At 41.5% G+C, this 20798-nt stretch overlaps 2 protein-coding genes and 1 non-coding gene across 3 annotated transcripts in view; all 3 read left to right on the top strand.

Annotated features, from left to right (window-relative positions):
* PIK3C2A (phosphatidylinositol-4-phosphate 3-kinase catalytic subunit type 2 alpha) overlaps positions 1–10905 on the top strand; it is a 121097-nt gene extending 110192 nt beyond the window's left edge. Inside the window, exons 28-33 of the mRNA XM_032240851.1 lie at positions 582–706; positions 2329–2446; positions 2537–2609; positions 2953–3062; positions 3150–3275; positions 7518–10905. Of these exons, the coding sequence (XP_032096742.1) occupies positions 582–706; positions 2329–2446; positions 2537–2609; positions 2953–3062; positions 3150–3275; positions 7518–7700 (735 nt within the window). The 3' untranslated portion in view covers positions 7701–10905. The remainder of the gene's footprint in view (positions 1–581; positions 707–2328; positions 2447–2536; positions 2610–2952; positions 3063–3149; positions 3276–7517) is intronic.
* Positions 10906–14667: 3762 nt separating this feature from the next.
* Positions 14668–18321, top strand: RPS13 (ribosomal protein S13). Its single transcript, XM_032240852.1, has 6 exons — positions 14668–14830; positions 14971–15019; positions 15193–15271; positions 17082–17251; positions 17517–17617; positions 18243–18321. Exons 1-6 carry the CDS (start codon positions 14808–14810, stop codon positions 18274–18276), a joined length of 456 nt encoding a protein of 151 aa, XP_032096743.1. The 5' UTR covers positions 14668–14807; the 3' UTR covers positions 18277–18321.
* Positions 16843–16932, top strand: LOC116525373. Its single transcript, XR_004257659.1, has one exon. It is a non-coding gene; the product is annotated as a small nucleolar RNA SNORD14 (small nucleolar RNA).
* Positions 18322–20798: the final 2477 nt, after the last annotated feature.

Below are 20798 nucleotides of genomic sequence, written 5' to 3'. Positions count from 1 at the left end.
AGTTCTAGTTTATATATCTTAGGGTGGTTATAATAACTCTTAAAAATGTAGTTACATGTGCTATAAATACAATGACTTATATTTGCTTTTTCCTATTGATGACATATATATTACCAAGATAAAAGTACTTGAACTATATATAACAAGCTATACATTTCTGTCAGAAAAGGAGATTTTATTGCTCTGTTGGCTAAGATCAATATAGGAAAGAAGGTTCTGTGTTTTGTTTGTTTGTTTGTTTGTTTTGAGACGGAGTCTCACTCTGTTGCCCAGGCTAGGGTACAGTGGTACCATCTTTGCTCACTGCAACCTCCATTTCCCGGGTTGAAGTGATTCTTCTGCCCCAGCCTCCCGAGTAGCTGGGATTACAGGCACGCAACACCATGACCAGCTAATTTTTATATTTTTAATAGAGATAGGGTTTCACCATGTTCGCCAGGCTAGTTTCAAACTCCTGACAGGTGATCCACCTACCTCGGCCACCCAAAGTGCTGGGATTCAAGGCATGAGCCACCACACCCGGCCTGGAGATAAGGTTTTAAACATAAATTTTATGTGTTTGTGGTATGATTTCTTTTCAGATTTATGTAGTCCGAATTTTGAGGGAAGGACAGATTGAACCATCATTCGTCTTCCGAACATTTGATGAATTTCAGGAACTTCACAATAAGCTCAGTATTATTTTTCCGCTTTGGAAGTTACCAGGGTATGTATCCATCCTTGTACATTAATCCTTTTTGTAGGCAACAAGTTGTTATCAAATGTAGGTGAAAAGCTTTGTGTTAACACTATGGGCCATGTGTGGTTTATTTTCCTTTGTATCACAAGGACCTAATACAAAAGTAGACATAAACAAGGAACTGTAAGTTTTTGTTGAATGAATACATGATCAGGATATTAAAATATGAGATTTTCTAGACTTCTTTTATTGAGGCTTTAACTTTGCTGTCTCTACCATAATAAGCAACACAAGATAGTAATTTGGAATCTTGGTTTTGAAAAAAGTCATATGCGGCTGGGCATGGTGGCTCACATGCTCATAATCCCAGCACTTTGGGAGGCCGAGGTAGGGAGATAGCTTGAGTCCAGGAGTTTGAGCCTAGCCTGGTTACCATGGCGAAACCCCATCTATAAAAACAAAAATTAGCTGGGTGTGGTAGCAGATGTCTGTAATCCCAGCTGCTCAGGAGCTGAAGTGAGAGGCCTGATTGATACCACAAGGTGGAGGTTGCAGGGAGCCAAGATCACATCACTGCACTACAGCCTGGGCAACAAAGTGAGATCCTGTCTCAAAAAAAAAATCAATGCAGAAATAATCTATCATGGGACATACTGAGCTCCTCTGATAAAAAACTGAAGCAAATACCATCAAGACTGTCTATCAAAATCTTAGTTTTGTATCTGATACCCTTTGGGAGTCCTCAGTTTTAATGTAGCCCAATGACCAGTAGATTTCTGTGTTGAGTTGTTCATATTTTCTTCCGATTAGATTTCAAAAGTAAGGAGGAAGTGAAGTGGGTATTCGAGTTTGTTTCCAGGTACAGTTTCATTTTTCCACTGCTACCAAAATAAGTGCAATTAAGATTATCCTTTCAGCACTTTACTTAGGCCTTATGTTATTATTTATAGATTTTACTGTGTATATAATAGCTGTGGCTGATTGAGTAGTGATTTTTTTTTTTTTAGGGATCAGATCTGGATAAAATATTTATAAGTGATTAAACTTGAGAAGAAATAGTAGAAAATAAGTATTAGGTAGGTACAAAAGTAATTGTGGTTTCCACCATTACTTTTAATGTCAAAAACCACAGTTCCTTTTGAATCAACGTAATAATAAATATAAGAAATCAACCCATACACCTTTTCTACCAAACTCATAAAAGAATAATGGGTAATTGAACTATGTTGTCTCCAGTACTTTGAAATCACAAAAATTTATTTATTTTATTTTGAGACACCCAGGCTGTCACCCAAGCTGGAGTGCAAGTGACTCAGCCAGGTTCAAGTGATTCTTTTGCCTCAGCCTCCCGAGTAGTGGGATTATAGTCACCTCCCAGCACGCTCGGCTAATTTTTGTATTTTTAGTATAGACGGGGTTTCACTGTATTGGCCAGCCTGGTCTCAAACTCCTGACCTCAAATGATCCACCTGTCTTGGCCTCCCAAAGTGCTGGGATTATAGGAATGAGCCACTGGTGCCCGGCCACAAAATATTACTTCATAATGGATTAAGACTTTACTCTGTCTTTAAGTATATATTTAAAAAGTTTATTTCTAAGGAAATACTGTACTTATTTAAATCCCACTTGTTTTTATTTTTCTTTTGTAGCTTTCCTAATAGGATGGTTCTAGGAAGAACACACATAAAAGATGTAGCCGCCAAAAGGAAAATTGAGTTAAACAGTTATTTACAGAGTTTGATGAATGCTTCAACGGATGTAGCAGAGGTGAACTTACTAAATAAGAAGTAATAACATCCTTTATCATTTGTGTTTTATAATATTTAAATTAACGAATTGTTTTCTCTTTAATCTTAGTGTGATCTTGTTTGTACTTTCTTCCACCCTTTACTTCGTGATGAGAAAGCTGAAGGAATAGCTAGGTCTGCAGGTGAGATTATTTTTTTTCTCTTTATTGGTAACTCATGATCTGTAAGTCCATAACTTCTCAGTGAGTATGGTAGAATGATAGTGGGCTTACTAGCTGTAGTCTGAGAATGAGAGGAGAGTATTCTTTCTAAGCCAGTCTATTTCTGAATAAATATAACTTTCCTAATAGATATGATTACTAAAGGAGTATAAATCAATGACCTAACCACATTGTTTACTTCTTTTTTCCCCTCCCTTCCTGTCTGCACCACATGCGATGGTCTTGAAAATAAAGCAAAATCCTTTGATTTGCTTGAACCACTACAACCAAGATAAAATAAAGATGAAACTATTTGTGTTTTCAGATGCAGGTCCCTTCAGTCCTACTCCAGGCCAAATAGGAGGAGCTGTGAAATTATCCATCTCTTACCGAAATGGTACTCTTTTCATCATGGTGATGCACATCAAAGATCTTGTGAGTGATTACAAAGAATGATGGCTGTAGAGGAAACCCTTACCTTGGCAGGAAGCATTGCTGTTAAGGGACTGCTTTTCTTTTTAGGTTACTGAAGATGGGGCTGACCCAAATCCATATGTCAAAACATACCTACTTCCAGATACCCACAAAACATCCAAACGCAAAACCAAAATTTCACGAAAAACGAGGAATCCGACATTCAATGAAATGGTAAGTTAAAATCATTTCTAAAAGTTTCCTTGGTTTATTGAGTTTTTTTTAATTTTCATTTTTAAGTTCCGAGGTACATGTGCAGGATGTGCAGGTTTGTTACATAGCTAAATGTGCCATCACGGTTTGCACACTTATAAACCCATCACCTAGGTATTAAGCCCAGCATGCATTAGCTATTTTTCCTAATGCTATCCCTCCCCCATCCCATCCCCTAGCAGGCTCCAGTGTGTGTTTCCCCCGCTCCCCGTGTCCATTGTTTTGAGATGTTTTTTTCTTTTTTTTGAGATTTTAAAACATTTTAAGGCCAGACGAAATGGCTCATGCCTGTAATCCGAGCAATTTTGGAGGCCAAGGTAGGTAGATCACTTGAGCTCAGGAATTTGAGACCAGCCTGGGCAACATGGTGAAATTCCATCTCTATTAAAAAAAAAAAATTAGTTAGGCATGGTGGCACGCACCTATAGTCCTAGGTGGCAGGAGGATTGCTTGAGCCCAGGAGGTCAAGGCCACAGTGAGCCATGATCATGCCACTGCACTCCAGACTAGGCAACAGAGTGAGACCCTGTTTCGAAAAAAAAATAATAATAAATTTTTAGGTATCAGTTGCTGAACTATTTGTTATACAATATACACCAATAGCAGTCCAATAGTATTTAACAAAAGGATATAGAATATAGCCCTCATAGACCTTAGGAGCCATAATTCATCTACTTTGCCAGTGTGTGAACCCCCCTCTATAATAGTCACAAAAAGTGGTTGTCTAGTCTGTGCTCAATTACTTCCAGGCTATTTGGTTTGTCTCAGATAGCTCCACTTCTTAGATTATTTTTTTATACAAAGCTAAAAGTTTGATTTTCCGAGGCCATCTGTGGGGTCTGAGTTATACCTGTTGGGGCCATACAGAACTACTTTTCTTCCTTCTATGAGGCAGCGCTTTCAGATAATTGAAGTTCAGATGTCCTTCCCATTCTTTTAAAACATCTAGTACTTTTATCTTAATTAATTTGATAGGATATAGTTTCAAAACCATTCTCCTTCAGATGTTTTCCTCTTTTTTTCTTTCTTTTTGGAGGGGATGGAGTCTCGCTCTATTGCCTAGCCTGGAGTGCATTGGTGCAATTTCAACTCACTGCAACCTCTGCCTCCTAGGTTCAAATAATTCTTGTGCCTCTGCCTCCCAAGTAGCTGGGACTGGAGGTGAATGCCACCACCTCCGGCTAATTTTTGTATTTTTAGTAGAGTTGGGGTTTCACCATCTTGGCCAGCCTGGTCTCGGAACTCCTGACTTCAGGTGATCCACCTACCTCAGCCTCCCAAAGTGCTGGGATTACACATGTGAGCCACCACACCCAGGCTGTTTTCTTCTATTAGTAACCCTCTTAGAGTACTCAAAATTGAAAGCAGGCCAGGTACAGTGGCTCATGTTTGTACTCCCAACACTTTGGGAGGCCAAGGCAGGAGGACTGGTTGAACCCAAGAGTATTAGACCAGCCAGGGTAACATAGTGAGATGCTGTCACTACAGAATGTAACAAATTAGCCCAGCATAGTGGCATGCACCTGTTGTCGCAGCTATTCGGGAGACCGAGGTGGGAGGATCACTTGAGCCCCAGAGGTTGAGGCTTCAGTGAGCTGTGATTGTGCCACTGCACTGTAACCTAGGGGCAACAGAGCCAGACTCTGTCTCAAAAAAAAAAAAAAAAAAAAAAAAAAAAAGAAAAGAAAGCAGGGCCACAGGTGGTGGTGGCTTGTATCTCTAATCTCAGGACTTTGGAAAGCTGAGGCAGGAGGATTGCTTGAGATTAGGCTGGCCAACATAGTGAGACCCTGTTCTACAAACAATTAAAAAATTAACCAGGCATGATGGTATGCACCTGTAGTCCTAGCTACTCAGGAGGCTGAGGCTGGAGGATAGCTTAAGCCCTTAAGTTTGAGGTTACAGTAAACCATGATTGTGCCACTGCACTCTAGCCTGGGCAACAGTGTCTTTTTAAAGAGACACTGCCTCTTAAAAAACAAAAATCAAAGCAGTAAGCAAAATATCAACTGAATTGCATAGGGTATAACTGTGACTTTGCTGAGAGTGACTCACAGTCAACTTATAAACTTAGTACCTATTAAAACATGCTAAAGTTCCCCCCCCCAACTTCTCTTATTAAACTGCTTCTTTAGGATAAACACATCTTTTGCATATCCACATGATGTCTGATTAGAGATTGGAAGCAGATAATTCTGATTTCTCATTAAGGTTATAAATTTATTAAAACCTACAGAAAATCCTTTGACCTCTTTTTCTTTTTTTTGACAGATTCTCACTCTGTCACCCAGGTCAAGTACAGTGGTGTAATCTTGGCTCACTGCACCTCTGCCTCCCAGTTCAAGTGATTCTCATGCCTCAGCCTCCTGCGTAGCTGGGACTACAGGCATGTGCTACCATGCCCAGCTGATTTTTGTGTTTGTAATAAAGATGACGTTTTACCTTGTTGCCCAGGTTGGTCTCAAACTCCTGACCTTAGGTGATCCACGTGCCTTGGCCTCTCACAGTGTTGGGATTACAGGAGTGAACCACCGTGTCTGGCCAATCGTTTGACTTCTTTTTTTTTTTTTTTTTTTGAGACAGAGTTTCGCTCTTGTTACCCAGGCTGGAGTGCAATGGCGCGATCTTGGCTCACCGCAACCTCCGCCTCCTGGGTTCAGGCAATTCTCCTGCCTCAGCCTCCTGAGTAGCTGGGATTACAGGCACGCGCCACCATGCCCAGCTAATTTTTTGTAGTTTTAGTAGAGACGGGGTTTCACCGCGGTGACCAGGATGGTCTCGATCTCTTGACCTCGTGATCCACCCGCCTCGGCCTCCCAAAGTGCTGGGATTACAGGCTTGAGCCACCGCGCCTGGCCCGTTTGACTTCTTTAAAAGCACAACATGCTTGATAAAGACCAATTTTTTTTTTTTTTTTTTTTTTTGGAACCAAGTTTCCCTCTTGTTGCCCAGGCTGGAGTACAGTGGCACGATCTTGGCTCACTGCAACCTCTGCCTCTCAGGTTCAAGCAATTCTCCTGCCTCTACCCCCGAAGTAGCTGGGATTAGAGGCACCCACCACCATGCCTGACTAATTTTTGTATTTTCAGTAGAGACAGGGTTTCCCCATGTGGGCCAGGCAGGTCTAGAACTCCTGACCTCAGGTGATCCACCTGCCTTGGCCTTCCAAAGTGCTGGGATTACAGGCGTGACCCACAGCGCCTGGCCATTTTAAGTTATTTTAGCCAAACAGTGAGGACTAGGTTAAGGAGATATTTCTCAAAACTTATGATGAGGCTTTCTGGAAAAATTAAAATTCTAAGTGTTCAATGTGATGTGAGTTTGAAACAGAATAACTTTGTAACACTTCAGACTTGCTGCAAACTGCATTTTTAGTTGGGTGATTTTGTATTTAATTATGAATAATCAAATTATTTCATGGTATAAAAACTCCAACAGAAAAAAAAGACAACAAAAGGAAATTTTAATCCCTCCTTTTGGGCAGAATAATTATAATTACCTCGCAATTTGCTTCCTTCCATTCTTTTTTTTTTCCCCCAGCTATTAGATCATCTTATGGTATTCTGTAATTTCTCTTCCCTTTTCCATCACATCCAGTTCAGAAAAACTGTGTTTCTATCTTTAATTTTATTTTCATTGGTTTTTTTTTTTTTTTTTTTTTTTGAGACAGAGTCTCACTCTTGTTGCCCAGACTAGAGTGCAGTGGGGCGATCTCAGCTCACTGCAACCTCCGCCTCCCAGGTTCAAGTGATTCTCCTGCCTCAGCCTCCCGAATAGCTGGGATTACAGGCACCTGCCACCATGCCCAGCTAATTTTTGTATTTTTAGTAGAGACGAGTCTATTTAGGCCATGCTAGTCTTGAACTCCTAACCTCAGGTGATCCACCTGCCTCTGCCTCCCAAAGTGCTGGGATTACAGGCATGAGCCACTGCATCCAGCCTAATTTTTATTTTTTAGCTAATTAGTCCTGCTTTGTACCTCTCTCTGTCAGACATCACAGGAATAGTAGTACAATCCAAGACTTCTGAAATAAAAAATGTCCTTCTAAACTATTAAGACAAAACCTACCAGATGTGTCATAGTAAGTGTCATTCATTATGGTCACTCTTTAGCTAATATTTTCACGTTTTCACTTGAAATGTTCCAAGAAACCAAACAAACTTTAATTTATAATTTACTGTTTCTTTTTTCCTTTGTTGTAGCTTGTGTACAATGGGTATAGCAAAGAAACCCTAAGACAGCGAGAACTTCAACTAAGTGTGCTGAGTGCAGAATCTCTGCGGGAGAATTTTTTCTTGGGTGGAGTAACTCTGCCTTTGAAAGATTTCAACTTGAGCAAAGAGACAGTTAAATGGTATCAGCTGACTGCAGCAACGTACTTCTAAACTAGTGAATGTCTCAGCTTTGGAAGCAAGGACAGTTATAAACCTGCATGCGTACATGCACACACACACACACATAGACACACACATACACTTGTGAATTTTGTATAGTATTTTATACTTGGATGGAACTTATATAGTTAAATATACTTGCTGCATTTGAACACATCTGTTGGACCAACAGTCACATAACTAACCTTTTTGAACTTTTGGAAGCCATTGCTGTTTCAGTCATTATGCAGAATGCTATAAACCCTAAACTTAATATATACTAATTCCTGAAAAAGACTTTGAGACAGTACTATGTCAGTTCAGCCACCTATTTTGCATTGTTTTCTCTGAAGAGGCAGGGCATATGTGTTTTCCTGTTGCGCACCTTTTATAGCCTTTACCACTGTGTAATGTTCACAAACACCAAAGTAAAGGAAAGATGCAGGATGTTACCATAAAATGCAGCTGCTATTCATGGAGCTGAAAAACAAAGCACAAATAATAGACAGCTATGTTAAGAACTACTAAGTAGTTTATAGAAGTAGGTAAAAACATAACATTGCTTTTTATTCATGTCTTTAAAGCCTTTTTCAGAATAAGTGCCAATCACTGATGTTGTAAATAATGGTGCCTTAACTTTGTATGCTTCCCTGGCACTTCATTTCTGGTTTTTTTCCTGATTTGATAAATAATTAGTACATAATTTTCACTCACTTTCAGCTTACTAAAGACAAGAAATTATGTACACGTACTAATGTTTTTCCCACAGAAAATTATTTTCTCTAATTCTGATGTATGAAATAATTATTTAAATGGTCAAGCCATTTAAGTTTTTGTTGCCCAATACCTGAACAAGACTTATCAATGTGATTGTACAACAAATTCCATCATTCCATTATAATCCTACATTTATTCCAGGAGTGGTAATTTCACCTCCCTACATCTATACTCCACTCCCTCAGTACACAAGTGAATAATTGTTCATCCATGTGCCCATTCCTGAGTAGGGCAGACTCTTCACAAGAAGCCCCTGACAGTTCTAGGGTCCAGATTAAACTTTAATATAGACCTTTTGTCTTTGTAGACTAGTTTGTCTTGTAAACTGTCTTACTGACATGTGTAAACATTGTACATTCACATGAAAAGTTATTTTCCATTATATAATGGGATTCAGAATCATAAGGGACAGGATTGAAATTATTCTACAGTAACCATTAAGAATAAGATTTGCCGGGCACAGGTGACTCACACCTGTAATCGCAGCACTTTGGGAGGCCAAGGCAGGCAGATCACCTGAGGTCAGGAGACTAGCCTGGCCAACATAGTGAAACCCTGTCTCTACCAAAAATACAAAAATTAGCTGGGCTTGGTGGCGGGCGCCTGTAATCCCAGCTACTTGGGAGGCTGAGGCGGGAGAATCGCTTGAAGCTGGGAAGCAGAGGTTGCAGTGAGCTGAGATCATGCCACTGAACTCTAGCCTGGGCGACAAGAGTAAAACTCTGTCTCAAAAAAAAAAGAAAAACAATAAGATTCATTATTTTTATTAGTTATCAACTTTAGACACAATTTCGTTAGTTGGGATAAATATATATAAGAACTCTCATGGTTAGAATAGAAATTCAGATACTTTAAAAATGGCAATAGAGATTGCACCAATCAGGTTGCTGTGAGAAAACTAACAAAATATGCAATAAAGAATATGAAGAGGGGCAGGACAATCGCCAATTCAGTTGCCCAGAACAGAATTTTTATGAATTGCACAAATGTTTAATGTAAATGGTGATACCTACGGAGAAGAAATAGAAGAGTTGATAATATATCAGTGGGATGGGGTGGGGGAAAAACTTGAAATTTTTGGTGCCTAACACTAATGGTCCATTTGTAGTTAAACCCATGAGTATGGTAGATGAATGTCTTTTTTTTTAATGTTAAAATGTGTTGTCTATTTAATAAGTTAATTAAAATGCAGATGAAAGCACCACCATTTGCTTTTTCCACAGATCGATAACATTTCCTTAAAGTATGTAAGTAGCTTTGCAAATGCAAATGTGCTAGTAATTTTCACATCAGCTTTTGAGACCTAATTCCATTCCACCAGTTGTCTTAGCCATTGTAATTTCAAAACGAACCAACAAACACTGTCTTAATAGAGGTCACTGTTAATTGGACTCAACATGTGCTGCCTTTTTGCAGTCTGTTACGGCAGTGTCTTTAGCACAAATAATAGAGCTAAAAAATGTGCTGTCACTTCAATAAGAAATCTGGACTCATATCTAAAAGTGTGTATTATAATGCTGTACAGTTAAGAGTTCAGAACAAGTGGTAATGTTTTAATTTATCTCATCTTGTGCCTTCTTTACTCATTCAAACACACATACATTTTACATATGGTTTAATATAAATTATTTCTTAGTTAAATGCTAATCTTCAGCCCATACCAAAAAATAAAAATAAAAAGAGGAAAGCCTCTTTGCATTACTACTATCAATCAGTTTTAAATCAGTTGGATTTTTAAGCATTTTTTAAAAGCTCACATTAAAGTAAATCTGAAAAACGAAAGTTTAACAAACTGGCCAAGACACTGATTTTTATGTATAATCACAATCTTTTATACTTAATCTTTATTGACTAAATTATGCTACGTTAAGTCCCGCATCAGAAGAATTCTTTCTTCTTGCCATGTTTTGGGATTTGAAGATAACGGTTCACTCGAAGAACCTCTTATTTTCTCTACTGAGGAACCCAATGTAGAACTTGCACTGATATTTTTATTACTGCCTTTATATGAATCTATAGGTATCTAAATGTTAAGGCAGGTATGATCTTTGATAATTTCTTTTTTCAAATTAAAGTTGTATAAAAGTTTCAATATCTTGCCTTAAAATTAGTTGCCTGTTCTTTCTAGGATTCAAATATTATGGCATTTAAAAAAACATTCACTTTTGAAACTTAGACTTCAGATCATAAAGGACTGAAACCCCACTATCATAATCCATAAATTTATTTCCATGTTATTTGACTAGCAGTGCATATATGAATTAATATGGTAATTAACCTCATCTATAAGAACCAAATACTTTAATTATATTAAGGTAGTGAATAAAGATGTATAATATTTTTATTAATACCCTGAATATATTCAGTGGATTGAATGTGACTTCATAACTATACTACAATTGTATTAAAATATTTCTGGAATAAAAGAACTCTGCTATCATTTCTTTCCTTATTGACTAACATTTTTGGTTCCAAACTTTGCTATGAGCTCATTCTTGATATTCTTTGCATCTCACCCAGGAGTTTATTAGGTTCAATTATCTTGAATTTCAGAACTAGCCTGTCCGTTGCCCCTAAAAATGTCCAAATAGAGATTCTGACTTCTTAGTGTTACTTTTTTTTTGAGACAGAGTCTCACTCTGTCTCCCATGCCTGGAGTGCAGGGGTGCTATTTTGGCTCACTGCAGCCTCCACCTCTCAGGTTCAAGCGATTCTCCTGCCTCAGCCTCCTGAGTAGCTGGGACTACAGGCATGCACCACCATGCTTAATTTTGTATCTTTAGTAGAGATGGGGTTTTGCCATGCTGTCCAGGCTGGTCTCAAATGCCTGACCTCAAGTGATCTGCCCCCCCTCAGCCTCCCAAAATGCTGGGCTACAGGTGGGAGCCACCCTGCCTGGCCCGAGTGTTACTCTTTGAAGGTCTGGATTGCTACCACTTTGCTATAGTCCCATCACTATTTTTTAGAAGGGAAATGCTTCTGTGAGTGTAGTCCCTGGCCTTTGGTACTTAAGATATTAAGTAGTCCAGCAACACCTATGTTATAGACATATCTACTGAACTGAGAAATGTGGATTCTTCTAATACAGTACCTTCCTCCTGTAATGATAACAGTGTGAAGCTATGGTTCTCTGACCCTAAGATAACATGTGAAAGGTCCCGGAGACCATGAAAGCAAGAACTGAATGATTTCACCCTTACTTTTTTGAAAAACTTCATTATGCAAATCTTAAGCATATACAAAATTAGACAATAGCATAATGAACTCCATGAGTGAATCCATCACGGAGCTTCGATAGTTACTATCTTAGGACTAACCTTGTTTGCTCTATATTAAGTTGTTCCTAGGTATAGGTATCTTAGCTAATTTATCCTATTTAAGATTCTTAAAACTGTGGATTAGAGCTGGGTGCAGTGGCTCATGCCTGCAATCCCAGCACTCTGGGAAGCCGAGGCAGGCAGATCACAAGGTCAGGAGTTCGAGACCAGCCTGGCCAATATGGTGAAACCCCTGTCTCTACTAAAAATATAAAAATTAGCCGAGCATGGTGGTGCACTGAGACAGGAGAATTGCTTGAACCCAGGAATTGGGGTTGGCAGTGAGCCAAGATTGTGCCACTTCACTCAAGGGTGACAGTGCGAGACTCCATCTCAAAAAACAAACAAATTTGTGAATCAGTAGCTTTCTTCAGTTCTGAACACTTGGTAGCCATTATCGTTTCAAACATTTGGTCTGCCACATTTTGGAACTCTGATTAAATGTGTAATGTATAATAGACCTTTCCACTCTCTTCCATGTCTTCATGTCTTTTTTTGGTCCCTGCATTCTCAATAATTTATTTTCTAATTCACTACTTCCAACTGTTTAACCTATCCATTAGGTTTTAAGTTTTGGTTATTGTATTTTATTTTTTATTTTTTTGAGACGGGGTCTCAATCTGTTGCCCAGGTTGGAGTACAGTGGCACAATCATGGGTCACTGCAGCTCAGTCTCCCTGGGTTCAAGTGATCCTCCCACCTCAGCCTCTCAAATAGCTGGGACTATAGTCACACACCACCACACCTGGCTAATTTTTGTATTTTTTTTGTAGAAATGGGGTTTCACCATGTTGCCCAGGCTCATCTTGAACTCTCAAATACCAGGGCTCAAGCAATCTGCCTACCTCGGCCTCCCAAAATGTTAGGATTACAGGCGTGAGCCATCACACCTAGCTGATTCTTGTATTCTTTTATTTCAAGAATCACTATTTGGTTCTTCTTATTCGTTTCAATCATGATCCAGGAAAGACACACAACACTGTCAATACTATTTAAAGAAAAAAAGTTGTGGGTTTTTTTGACCATTCAAAAAAAGAAAAGGTTTTTCCAACAAATGGTGCTGGGACAACTGGATAACCACATGCAAAAGCATGAGTTAAGACTCTTAAATCACATACAAAAATTAACTCAAAATGGATCAAAGACCTAAACATAAAAGCTCAAACTGGTTGGGCGCAGTGGCTCACGCCTGCAATCCTAGTACTTTGGGAGGTCAAGGTGGGCTCTAACTCCCTTGAGCCCAGGAGTTAGAGGCTGCAATGAGCCAGATTGCATCACTGCACTCCAGCATGGGTGGCAAAGTGAGACCTTGTCTCTGGAGAAAGAAAAAAAAAAGCCAAAACGATAAAACTCTTAGAAGAAAACAAAAACATGGGTGTACATACATCTTTGTGACCTTGGATTTGATGATTCTTAGATGTGACACTAAAAGCATGAGCCACAAAAGAAAAAAAAAATGGATAAACTGGAACTTCATTAAAATTAAAATCTTTTGTGCATTAAAGGATGTTATTAAGGAAGTAAAAGACAACCCGCAGAATGGGAAAAAAATATTTCCAAACAGTGTACATAATAAAAGGAATAGTATCCAGAATATATAAAGAATTTTTACAACTCAACAAAAAGTCCAATTTAAAAATGGGCAAAAGGCCGGACATGGTGGCTCATGCCTGTAATCCCAGCACTTTGGGAGGCTGAGGCAGGTAGATCACCTGAGGTCAGGAGTTTGAGACCAGCCCGGCCAACATGGGGAAACCCTGACTCAAAAAAAAGCCAGTTGCGGTGGCAGGCTCCTGTGATCCCAGCTATTCAGGAGGCTGAGGCACAAAAGGTCACTTGAACCCGAAAGGCAGAGGTTGCAGTGAGCCAAGATCGTGTCACTGTACTCCAGCCTGCATGACTGACAGAGCAAGAAAAAATAAAAATGGGCAAAAGGCAGGGTGCTGTGGCTCAGGCCAGCATTTTGGGAGGCCAAGGCGGGCGGATCACCTGAGGTCGGGAGTTGGAGACCAGGCTGATCAACATGGAGAAACCCGTCTCTACTAAAAATACAAAAAGTTACCCGGGGGTGGTGGCGCATGCCTGTAATTTCCAGCTACTCGGGAGGCTGAGGCAGGAGAATCGCTTGAATCCGGAAGGTGGAGGTTGCGGTGAGCCGACATCGCGCCATTGCACTCCAGCCTGAGCAAGAAGAGAAAAGCTACGTCTCAAAAAAAAAAAAAAAAAAAAAAATTCAATTGCCTAATTTTATCTCTCATCCTCTAGGCCTTTGCAATATTGCTCCCAGGGCGTTTCCCTGTCCGTCAACTTGGGAACACGGCTGGGTTCGCTTGTTCTCTGCCTCTGCCCAACCCTTCTCCCCGGCGAGCCCAGCGCCTCAAAGCCCTGCGCAGGGGAATTCGAGCGCGGCCGGGGACTGGCGTCCGACGGGACCTGGTTCAACTCTTTACTGTCAGTGACTCTCTCCTGACAGATAAGGGTAGGATTCAGAGATGAGAAATGAAAGTGGTGGCTGGGCGGTAGCCGCTGCCACGGCTTCCCGTGTCGTCCTCATCACATGCTATTCTATCTGTGAATTTATTAGGCGCAGGGCGGACTCTGAAGAATCCAGTGGCAGGACAAAGCCCGGCAGTGGCGAATGAACAAACACCTGTGTATGGCTGATCCTTCCAGATCTACCAGTTCCATGCCCACCCCCAGCGCAGCACTCAAATCTTTACGATCTCGGCATCTGCAGCAGCGAACTTCGACGCAAGCCGGCGTCAGCCTCAAATTCCCGCTCTGGCCACAAGGCTGACCAAAGACCGATGCATGCCGGGATGAGGCCCAGCGGATGGAGGAGGCTTGTGCGACGCTGAAATGCCTTTCGGGAGTTGTAGTCACACAGACCGCGGTGGCTGAGAGGCGTAACTTCGCCTCCTGCGTGCGAGGAAGCGGGGACGTGTGAGGTCACTTCCTGCGTGCTGGGTGGCTTCCTGCGGCGTTTCTAGCCTCGCTTTCTTTTAGCTGCCTGACCGCCGCCATCATGGGTCGTATGCATGCTCCCGGGTGAGCTCGGGGCTTCGAACAGGATTGCTGGGCGCGGGTGGGAGGAAGAGAGGGGGTGTGGGCCGCGGGCCGAAGGGATGATGTTCTGGGCTGCTGTGGCACGGGCCGCCACCTCACCCCGAGACTGTTTCTTTCCCTAGGAAGGGCCTGTCCCAGTCGGCTTTGCCCTATCGCCGTAGCGTCCCCACGGTAAGTAGCGCGCGGGAACCGGGGAGAAGCCTGGTTTGCATTTGTCTTGGGTTAAGCGACTCCGGGGTGAGGAACTTGCGTGTGTGAGGAGCGGTGTTGCGGTTGGATAGGCCGCTATGCTTCGGCGCCATTCCTGGTTTCTAATCCTAAGGCTGCTTTTAATTCTATAACAGTGGCTGAAGTTGACATCTGACGACGTGAAGGAGCAGATTTACAAACTGGCCAAGAAGGGCCTGACTCCTTCACAAATCGGTGAGTGTTTGTGTCTAATGTAGCCTCTTGCGCTTGTCCTCCTGTGACTTGTAGGGCCTAGTAGACGGTAAAGTTATTTTTAAAATTGCCAGAACTGTGATCTCGGCACCGTGCTAGGGGCATCATTGTAAGCATTTTATATGTACTGATCTCGTTTAATTCTGACGTCAGTACTTTGAAGCCAGTCTTCGTAGCTTTCCCCCCAGTGTTACAGTTGAGGAAACAGAGGCACAGTGTAGCTGGATACTAACCACAGCTCCAAATCACACAGCTATCAAGTGGAGAGGTTGGAATTGGCTCCGCAGCGTGCATGACACAGTTCCTCACAGTTAGGGGTGGTATGAATCTCAGCTGCGTGTGACTTCTTGCAAGTGGCTTCATTCAGCAAATGTTTGCCTGCTAGGTGCTGAACATTGTTCTGGTGCCTGAGAATACAACTAAATTACCCTCCACACACAAAACGCCAGCCGCAGTGTGCCTGTAGTCCCACATACTCAGGATGCGAGGATCGCTTGAGCCGAGAAGTCCCAGGCTGCAGTGAGCTATGAAGAAGCCGCTGCACTCCTGGGTGACAGAGCGAGACCCCCCCCCCCCACGACTTTTTTTTTTTTTTTTAACAGTCTTCTCGGCTCACTGCAACCTCCACCTCCTGGGTTCAAGCGATTCTCCTGCCTCAGCCTCCCTGATAGCAGGGATTACAGACTCCCGGCTAATTTGTGTAATTTTTTATTTTTTTATTTATTTTTTTTTTTTTTGAGACGTATTCTCACAATGTGTCCCAGGCTGGAGTGCACTGGCACGATCTTGGCCCACTGCAACCTCCACCTTCCGGGTTCAAGCAAGCAATTCTTCTGACTCAGGCTCTGTAGTATCTGGGACTGCAGGCTGCAACACCATGCTCAGCTAATTTTTGTATTTTTAGTAGAGACAGCGTTTCAGCATGTTGAGGCTGGTCTCAGACTCCTGATCTCAGGTGATCCATCCACTTCAGCCTCCCAAAGTGCTGGGATTACAGGCGTGAGCCACCGCATCCTGCCTAATTTTTGTATTTTTAGTAGAGATGGGGTTTCACCACGTTGGCCAAGCTGGTCTCGAACTCTTGACCTCAGGTGATCTGCCTGCCTCAGCCTCCCAAAGTGCTGAGATTAGAGGCATGGGCCACCGCACCTGACCCTACTTCTTAAAAGGAGGCGGGGGGGGGGGGGGGTGCAAAATATCTGCATTCCTGGAGCTTGTAGTCTAATGGAGGTATAACACACCAAAAGAAAATATATCATAGATTGTAATTAGTCAGGACTCATTAGAGGTTTAAAAGAAATAACGTGTAAAGTTTTTAGAAGACTGATCAGAGTTCTCAATAAAATGTTAGCTGTTTTTTAAAGACGGGGTTTCACCATATTGGTCAGACTGGTCTCGAACTCCTTGACCTCAGGTGATCCACCCGCCTCGGCCTCCCAAAGTGCTGGGATTACAGGTGTGAGCCACTGCGCCCGGTACCTGTTTTTAATTATAGGACAGATAGACATACTAGAATCTCATGAATTCCTTTGGTCATCTGTATTCCAGCAAGCTCACTGTGATGATGGTTTTCCAACATTCGCAGTTTCCACCAGAAAGGTTTTCCTTAGTGTTGGGTAAACCTTCCTTGGACGTCTGAGTGAGCTTTACATGCATTCCTATGTTGGTTTCCATGCTGTATAAAAGACTCTTTTTTACCGATAGGAAACTATGCCCTGATATCTGAGCCTTAACATCATCATATTCCCTAGTTTGTGTTTGTTGTTGAAAGTTAAACATGATTCCCTTTCAGGTGTGATCCTGAGAGATTCACATGGTGTTGCACAAGTACGTTTTGTGACAGGCAATAAAATCTTAAGAATTCTTAAGTCTAAGGGACTTGCTCCTGATCTCCCTGAAGATCTTTACCATTTAATTAAGAAAGCAGTCGCTGTTCGAAAGCATCTTGAGAGGAACAGAAAGGTAAGCTCATAAAACCTGGTGCTAAATAGGACTGCTTGTATTAAGTTTTTTCAGTAAAATATAATGCGTCTAGTTTGAATTATCTAAGGTGGGTTAGTACTCAAACTAGTGTAATGTAGTGTTGCTTTTAAGTTAAAATTCTACCAAAAGTGATTTTAATTAGAGAAAGTGCATGGTAGCTCTACATTCTCTTATTAAATTAATGTTTGATGATGTTTGGTCATTTTGGGTGGTTTTCTTGAATTGCATCAAATTTTGTTTTTAGGATAAGGATGCTAAATTCCGTCTGATTCTGATAGAGAGCCGGATTCATCGTTTGGCTCGGTATTATAAGACTAAGCGAGTCCTCCCTCCCAATTGGAAATAGTAAGTATCAGCTTTTTTGTTGTTATTGTTGTTATCAAGAATAGGAGTCAGCCAACAGTAAATCTTAGAGTAAAAGTGCTGGTAGTGAATATGTTTAGCCTTCGGGGCTATTTGGTTAACTGCTTTTTGAGCTCAGGTCTGGCAGTGGAAAAGCAGCCACAGGAAATACACAATCAAATGGGTGTGGCTGTGTGTCACTGAAACTGTATTAAAGACAAGCAGAGGGCCGTAGTTGCAGACCCCAGTTTAGACCATGAATAATAAGCCCTTTGACTCGCTTAGATAGTAGGTAAATTTTCCTTTCATATCTCTTCTCCCAGGAGTTTGAATTAATTTTTGCATGAATTGCTCACTATGATTGATTGCCAGACATTTGCAGTTTCCACCAGAAAGGTTTTTCCTTATGTTGGCCAGTTCTTCCTTGGATGTCTGAGTGAGCGTCTTCATTCATTATGCTTAAACAAAATGAACTGGTTCAACAATTCAGTAATTTGGTGCATTTTATATAGTTTGGATTTATTAACTGTTTGGGAATAGCTCCATTAGTGGGGAAATTCTGTTAATGAATGTGGAGGGACCAGTATTAATCTTGATTTTCTTTCCTCCCCCTTTTTTCTTTTTTTAGTGAATCATCTACAGCCTCTGCCCTGGTCGCATAAATTTGTCTGTGTGCTAAAGCAATAAACATGATTGTTTAACTAAAAGCATGTTTTTGTATTTCAGTGTCTATCAGTGGTTCCTATGTGTTGATCTTTTTTGATGGGGGCGGGGGAGTGATAGGTGAGTGATGTTATGTGATTCCAGGGAGCGGTAAGATAGTGTTCATCACATCCCTTAACTGGCCCCTTAAACCAGTTGAGCAGCTTATAATCTCATAGGTGTTTGCTTTAAACATGGAGAACTGGAAGACACTAGAAGATAATGCCTTTGTGTTTGTTTTGGTGTTACAGCAAAAATGTTTCTAAATATTTTTGATACATTTAATGTTAAAGACTGAGATAGATCCCTGTCAGATGTTAACCACTTGTAGCATCAGAAATAATATTAGGTTGCTGCAAAATTGCAGTTTTTTAAATGCAAAAGCTGCAATTACTTTGTACTCACCTGATACATAAAAGTGTCACTGGAGGGAGAGGAACCTTTGCAATGGAGAGATACTGGATCTTGCGGTGAGGGTTAAAGATAGAGGGATCTAGGGGTTAGTAAGCAGGCACAGTTCTTCTGGAGCACAGGGGGTTTAGGAAGAATATCTGAAATGAGCTTGGGTCCCTGGCATTTGAAAATTTTTTAGATGGGTTAAAGTAAAATTTGCTTATCTCGGTATTGTGTTTTATTTAATTCATTTTTGTTTTGTTTTCTGTTTCTGTTTTTTTGAGACGGAGTCTTGCTGTCACCCAGGCATGATCTCCACTCACTGCAACCTCACTTGTGGGTTCGAGTGATTCTCTTGCCTCAGCCTCCTGAGTAGCTGGGATTACAGTGGTATGCCATCATGCCCCGCTAATTTTTTATATTTTTAGTAGAGACAGAGTTTCACCATGTTGGCCAGGCTGATCTCGAACTCCTGATCTTGTATCTGCCCACCTCAGCCTCCCAAGGTGTTGGGGTTACAGGTGTGAGCCACCTCCCCTGGCCATGTTTTATTTAATTCTTAATGAGGTGCATGGGTATTGCTGCTTGAATGAGTAAAATCTCAGATAACCGTAGGGAGTGGTTGAAGGTTGTGAGACTGATAAACGGTTAAGCTGCATGTCTGGCTGGTGCTTGTTTACAGAGGCACAATCCTTCAGAATAAAGACCCTGCAGTGGCTCACACCTATCCCAACACTCTGGGATTGCAGGTGGGCGGATCACCTGAGGTCAAGAGTTTGAGACCAGCCTGGCCAACATGGTGAAACCCCATCTTTACTAAAAATATAAAAATTAGCGGGTGTGGTGACAGGCACCTGTAATCCTAGCTACTCCGGGAAGCTGAGGCTCCTTGAATCCAAGAGGTGCAGGTTTCAGTAGGCTGAGATCATGCCACTGCACTGTAGCCTGGGCGACTATCTCAAAAAAAAAAAGTTTCCATTAGCTTTTTCTTTGTAACATCCACTTTGACCCAGTTGGAGACAATATATGCACATCATTTGTCCTAATCTATCCATGTGAGAACATAGAATTTGTAGGTTTCCTTCAACAACTATTATCTTCCTTGAAAAATCATCTTTTCAAGTAGTAGGTGTCCATCTTTTTTTTTTTTTTGAGATGGAGTTTCACTCTTGTTGCACAGGCTGGAGTGCAATGGCACAATCTCAGCTCACTGCAACCTCCACCTCCCTTGTTCAGGTGATTGTCCTTCCTCAGCTTCCCAAGTAGCTGGGATTACAGGCATGAGCTCCCATGCCCGGATAATTTTTTAATTCTTCCATATCTCCAAAGGCACTAGACTGGACATATTATTATTAAACTTAAGACATATCTGTGGTTTTATTTGTTTTTTGGACAGTCTCACTCTCGCCCAGGCTGGAGTGCAGTGGCATGATCTTGGGTCACTGCAACCTCTGTCTCCCCCGTTCAAGCAATTCTTGTGCCTCAGCCTCCTGAGTAGCTGAGGTTACAGGTGCCCACCACCATGAATGGCAAATTTTCTTATTTTTAGTAGAAACGAGTTTTGTCATGTTTGCCAGGCTGGTCTCAAACTCCCAAGATACCTGCCCATCTTGGCCTCCCAAAGTGTTGGGATTACAGGCATGAGCCACTGTGCCCAGCCTGTTGTATCATTTTATAAGACATAACTAAAGCCGGGCACAGTGGCTCATGCCTGTAATCCCAACACTTTGGGAGGCCGAGGTGGGCGGATCACTTGAGCTCAGGAGTTCTGAGACCAGCCTGGCCAACATGGGGAAACCCCATCACTACTAAAAATATAAAAATTAGCCGAGTGTGGTGGCACACACCTGTAATCCCAGCTACTTAGGAGGCTGAGGCAGGAGAATTGCTAGAACCCGGGAGGTGGAGGTTGCAGTAAGCCAATATTGCAACACTGCACTCCTGGCTGGGTGACAGAGTGAGACTCCGTCTCAAAAAAAAAAAAATTAAACATAACTAAAAACAGTCTCTTCCCTTTTGCAGCCCCACCTTCCTGAAGATGAGGGCAACCACTTTAAATACATAGCTGTTTTTCTGGTATATAATATGC

Source organism: Sapajus apella, unplaced genomic scaffold, assembly GCF_009761245.1.
Source record: "Sapajus apella isolate SASKATOON/1434 unplaced genomic scaffold, GSC_monkey_1.0 scaffold47, whole genome shotgun sequence".
Lineage (NCBI taxonomy): Eukaryota > Metazoa > Chordata > Mammalia > Primates > Cebidae > Sapajus > Sapajus apella.
The sequence above is the reverse complement of the archived record's forward strand: the minus strand, read 5'-3'. Positions and strand labels throughout refer to the sequence as shown.

Excerpts from the sequence above, each read along its gene's own strand:
- RPS13 (XM_032240852.1), top strand. The coding sequence starts at position 14,808 with ATGGGTCGTATGCATGCTCCCGG. Across the intron at positions 17,252-17,516 it reads ATCTTGAGAGGAACAGAAAG|GATAAGGATGCTAAATTCCG; the intron begins GTAAGCTCATAA and ends TTTTGTTTTTAG. Across the intron at positions 17,618-18,242 it reads CTCCCTCCCAATTGGAAATA|TGAATCATCTACAGCCTCTG; the intron begins GTAAGTATCAGC and ends TTCTTTTTTTAG.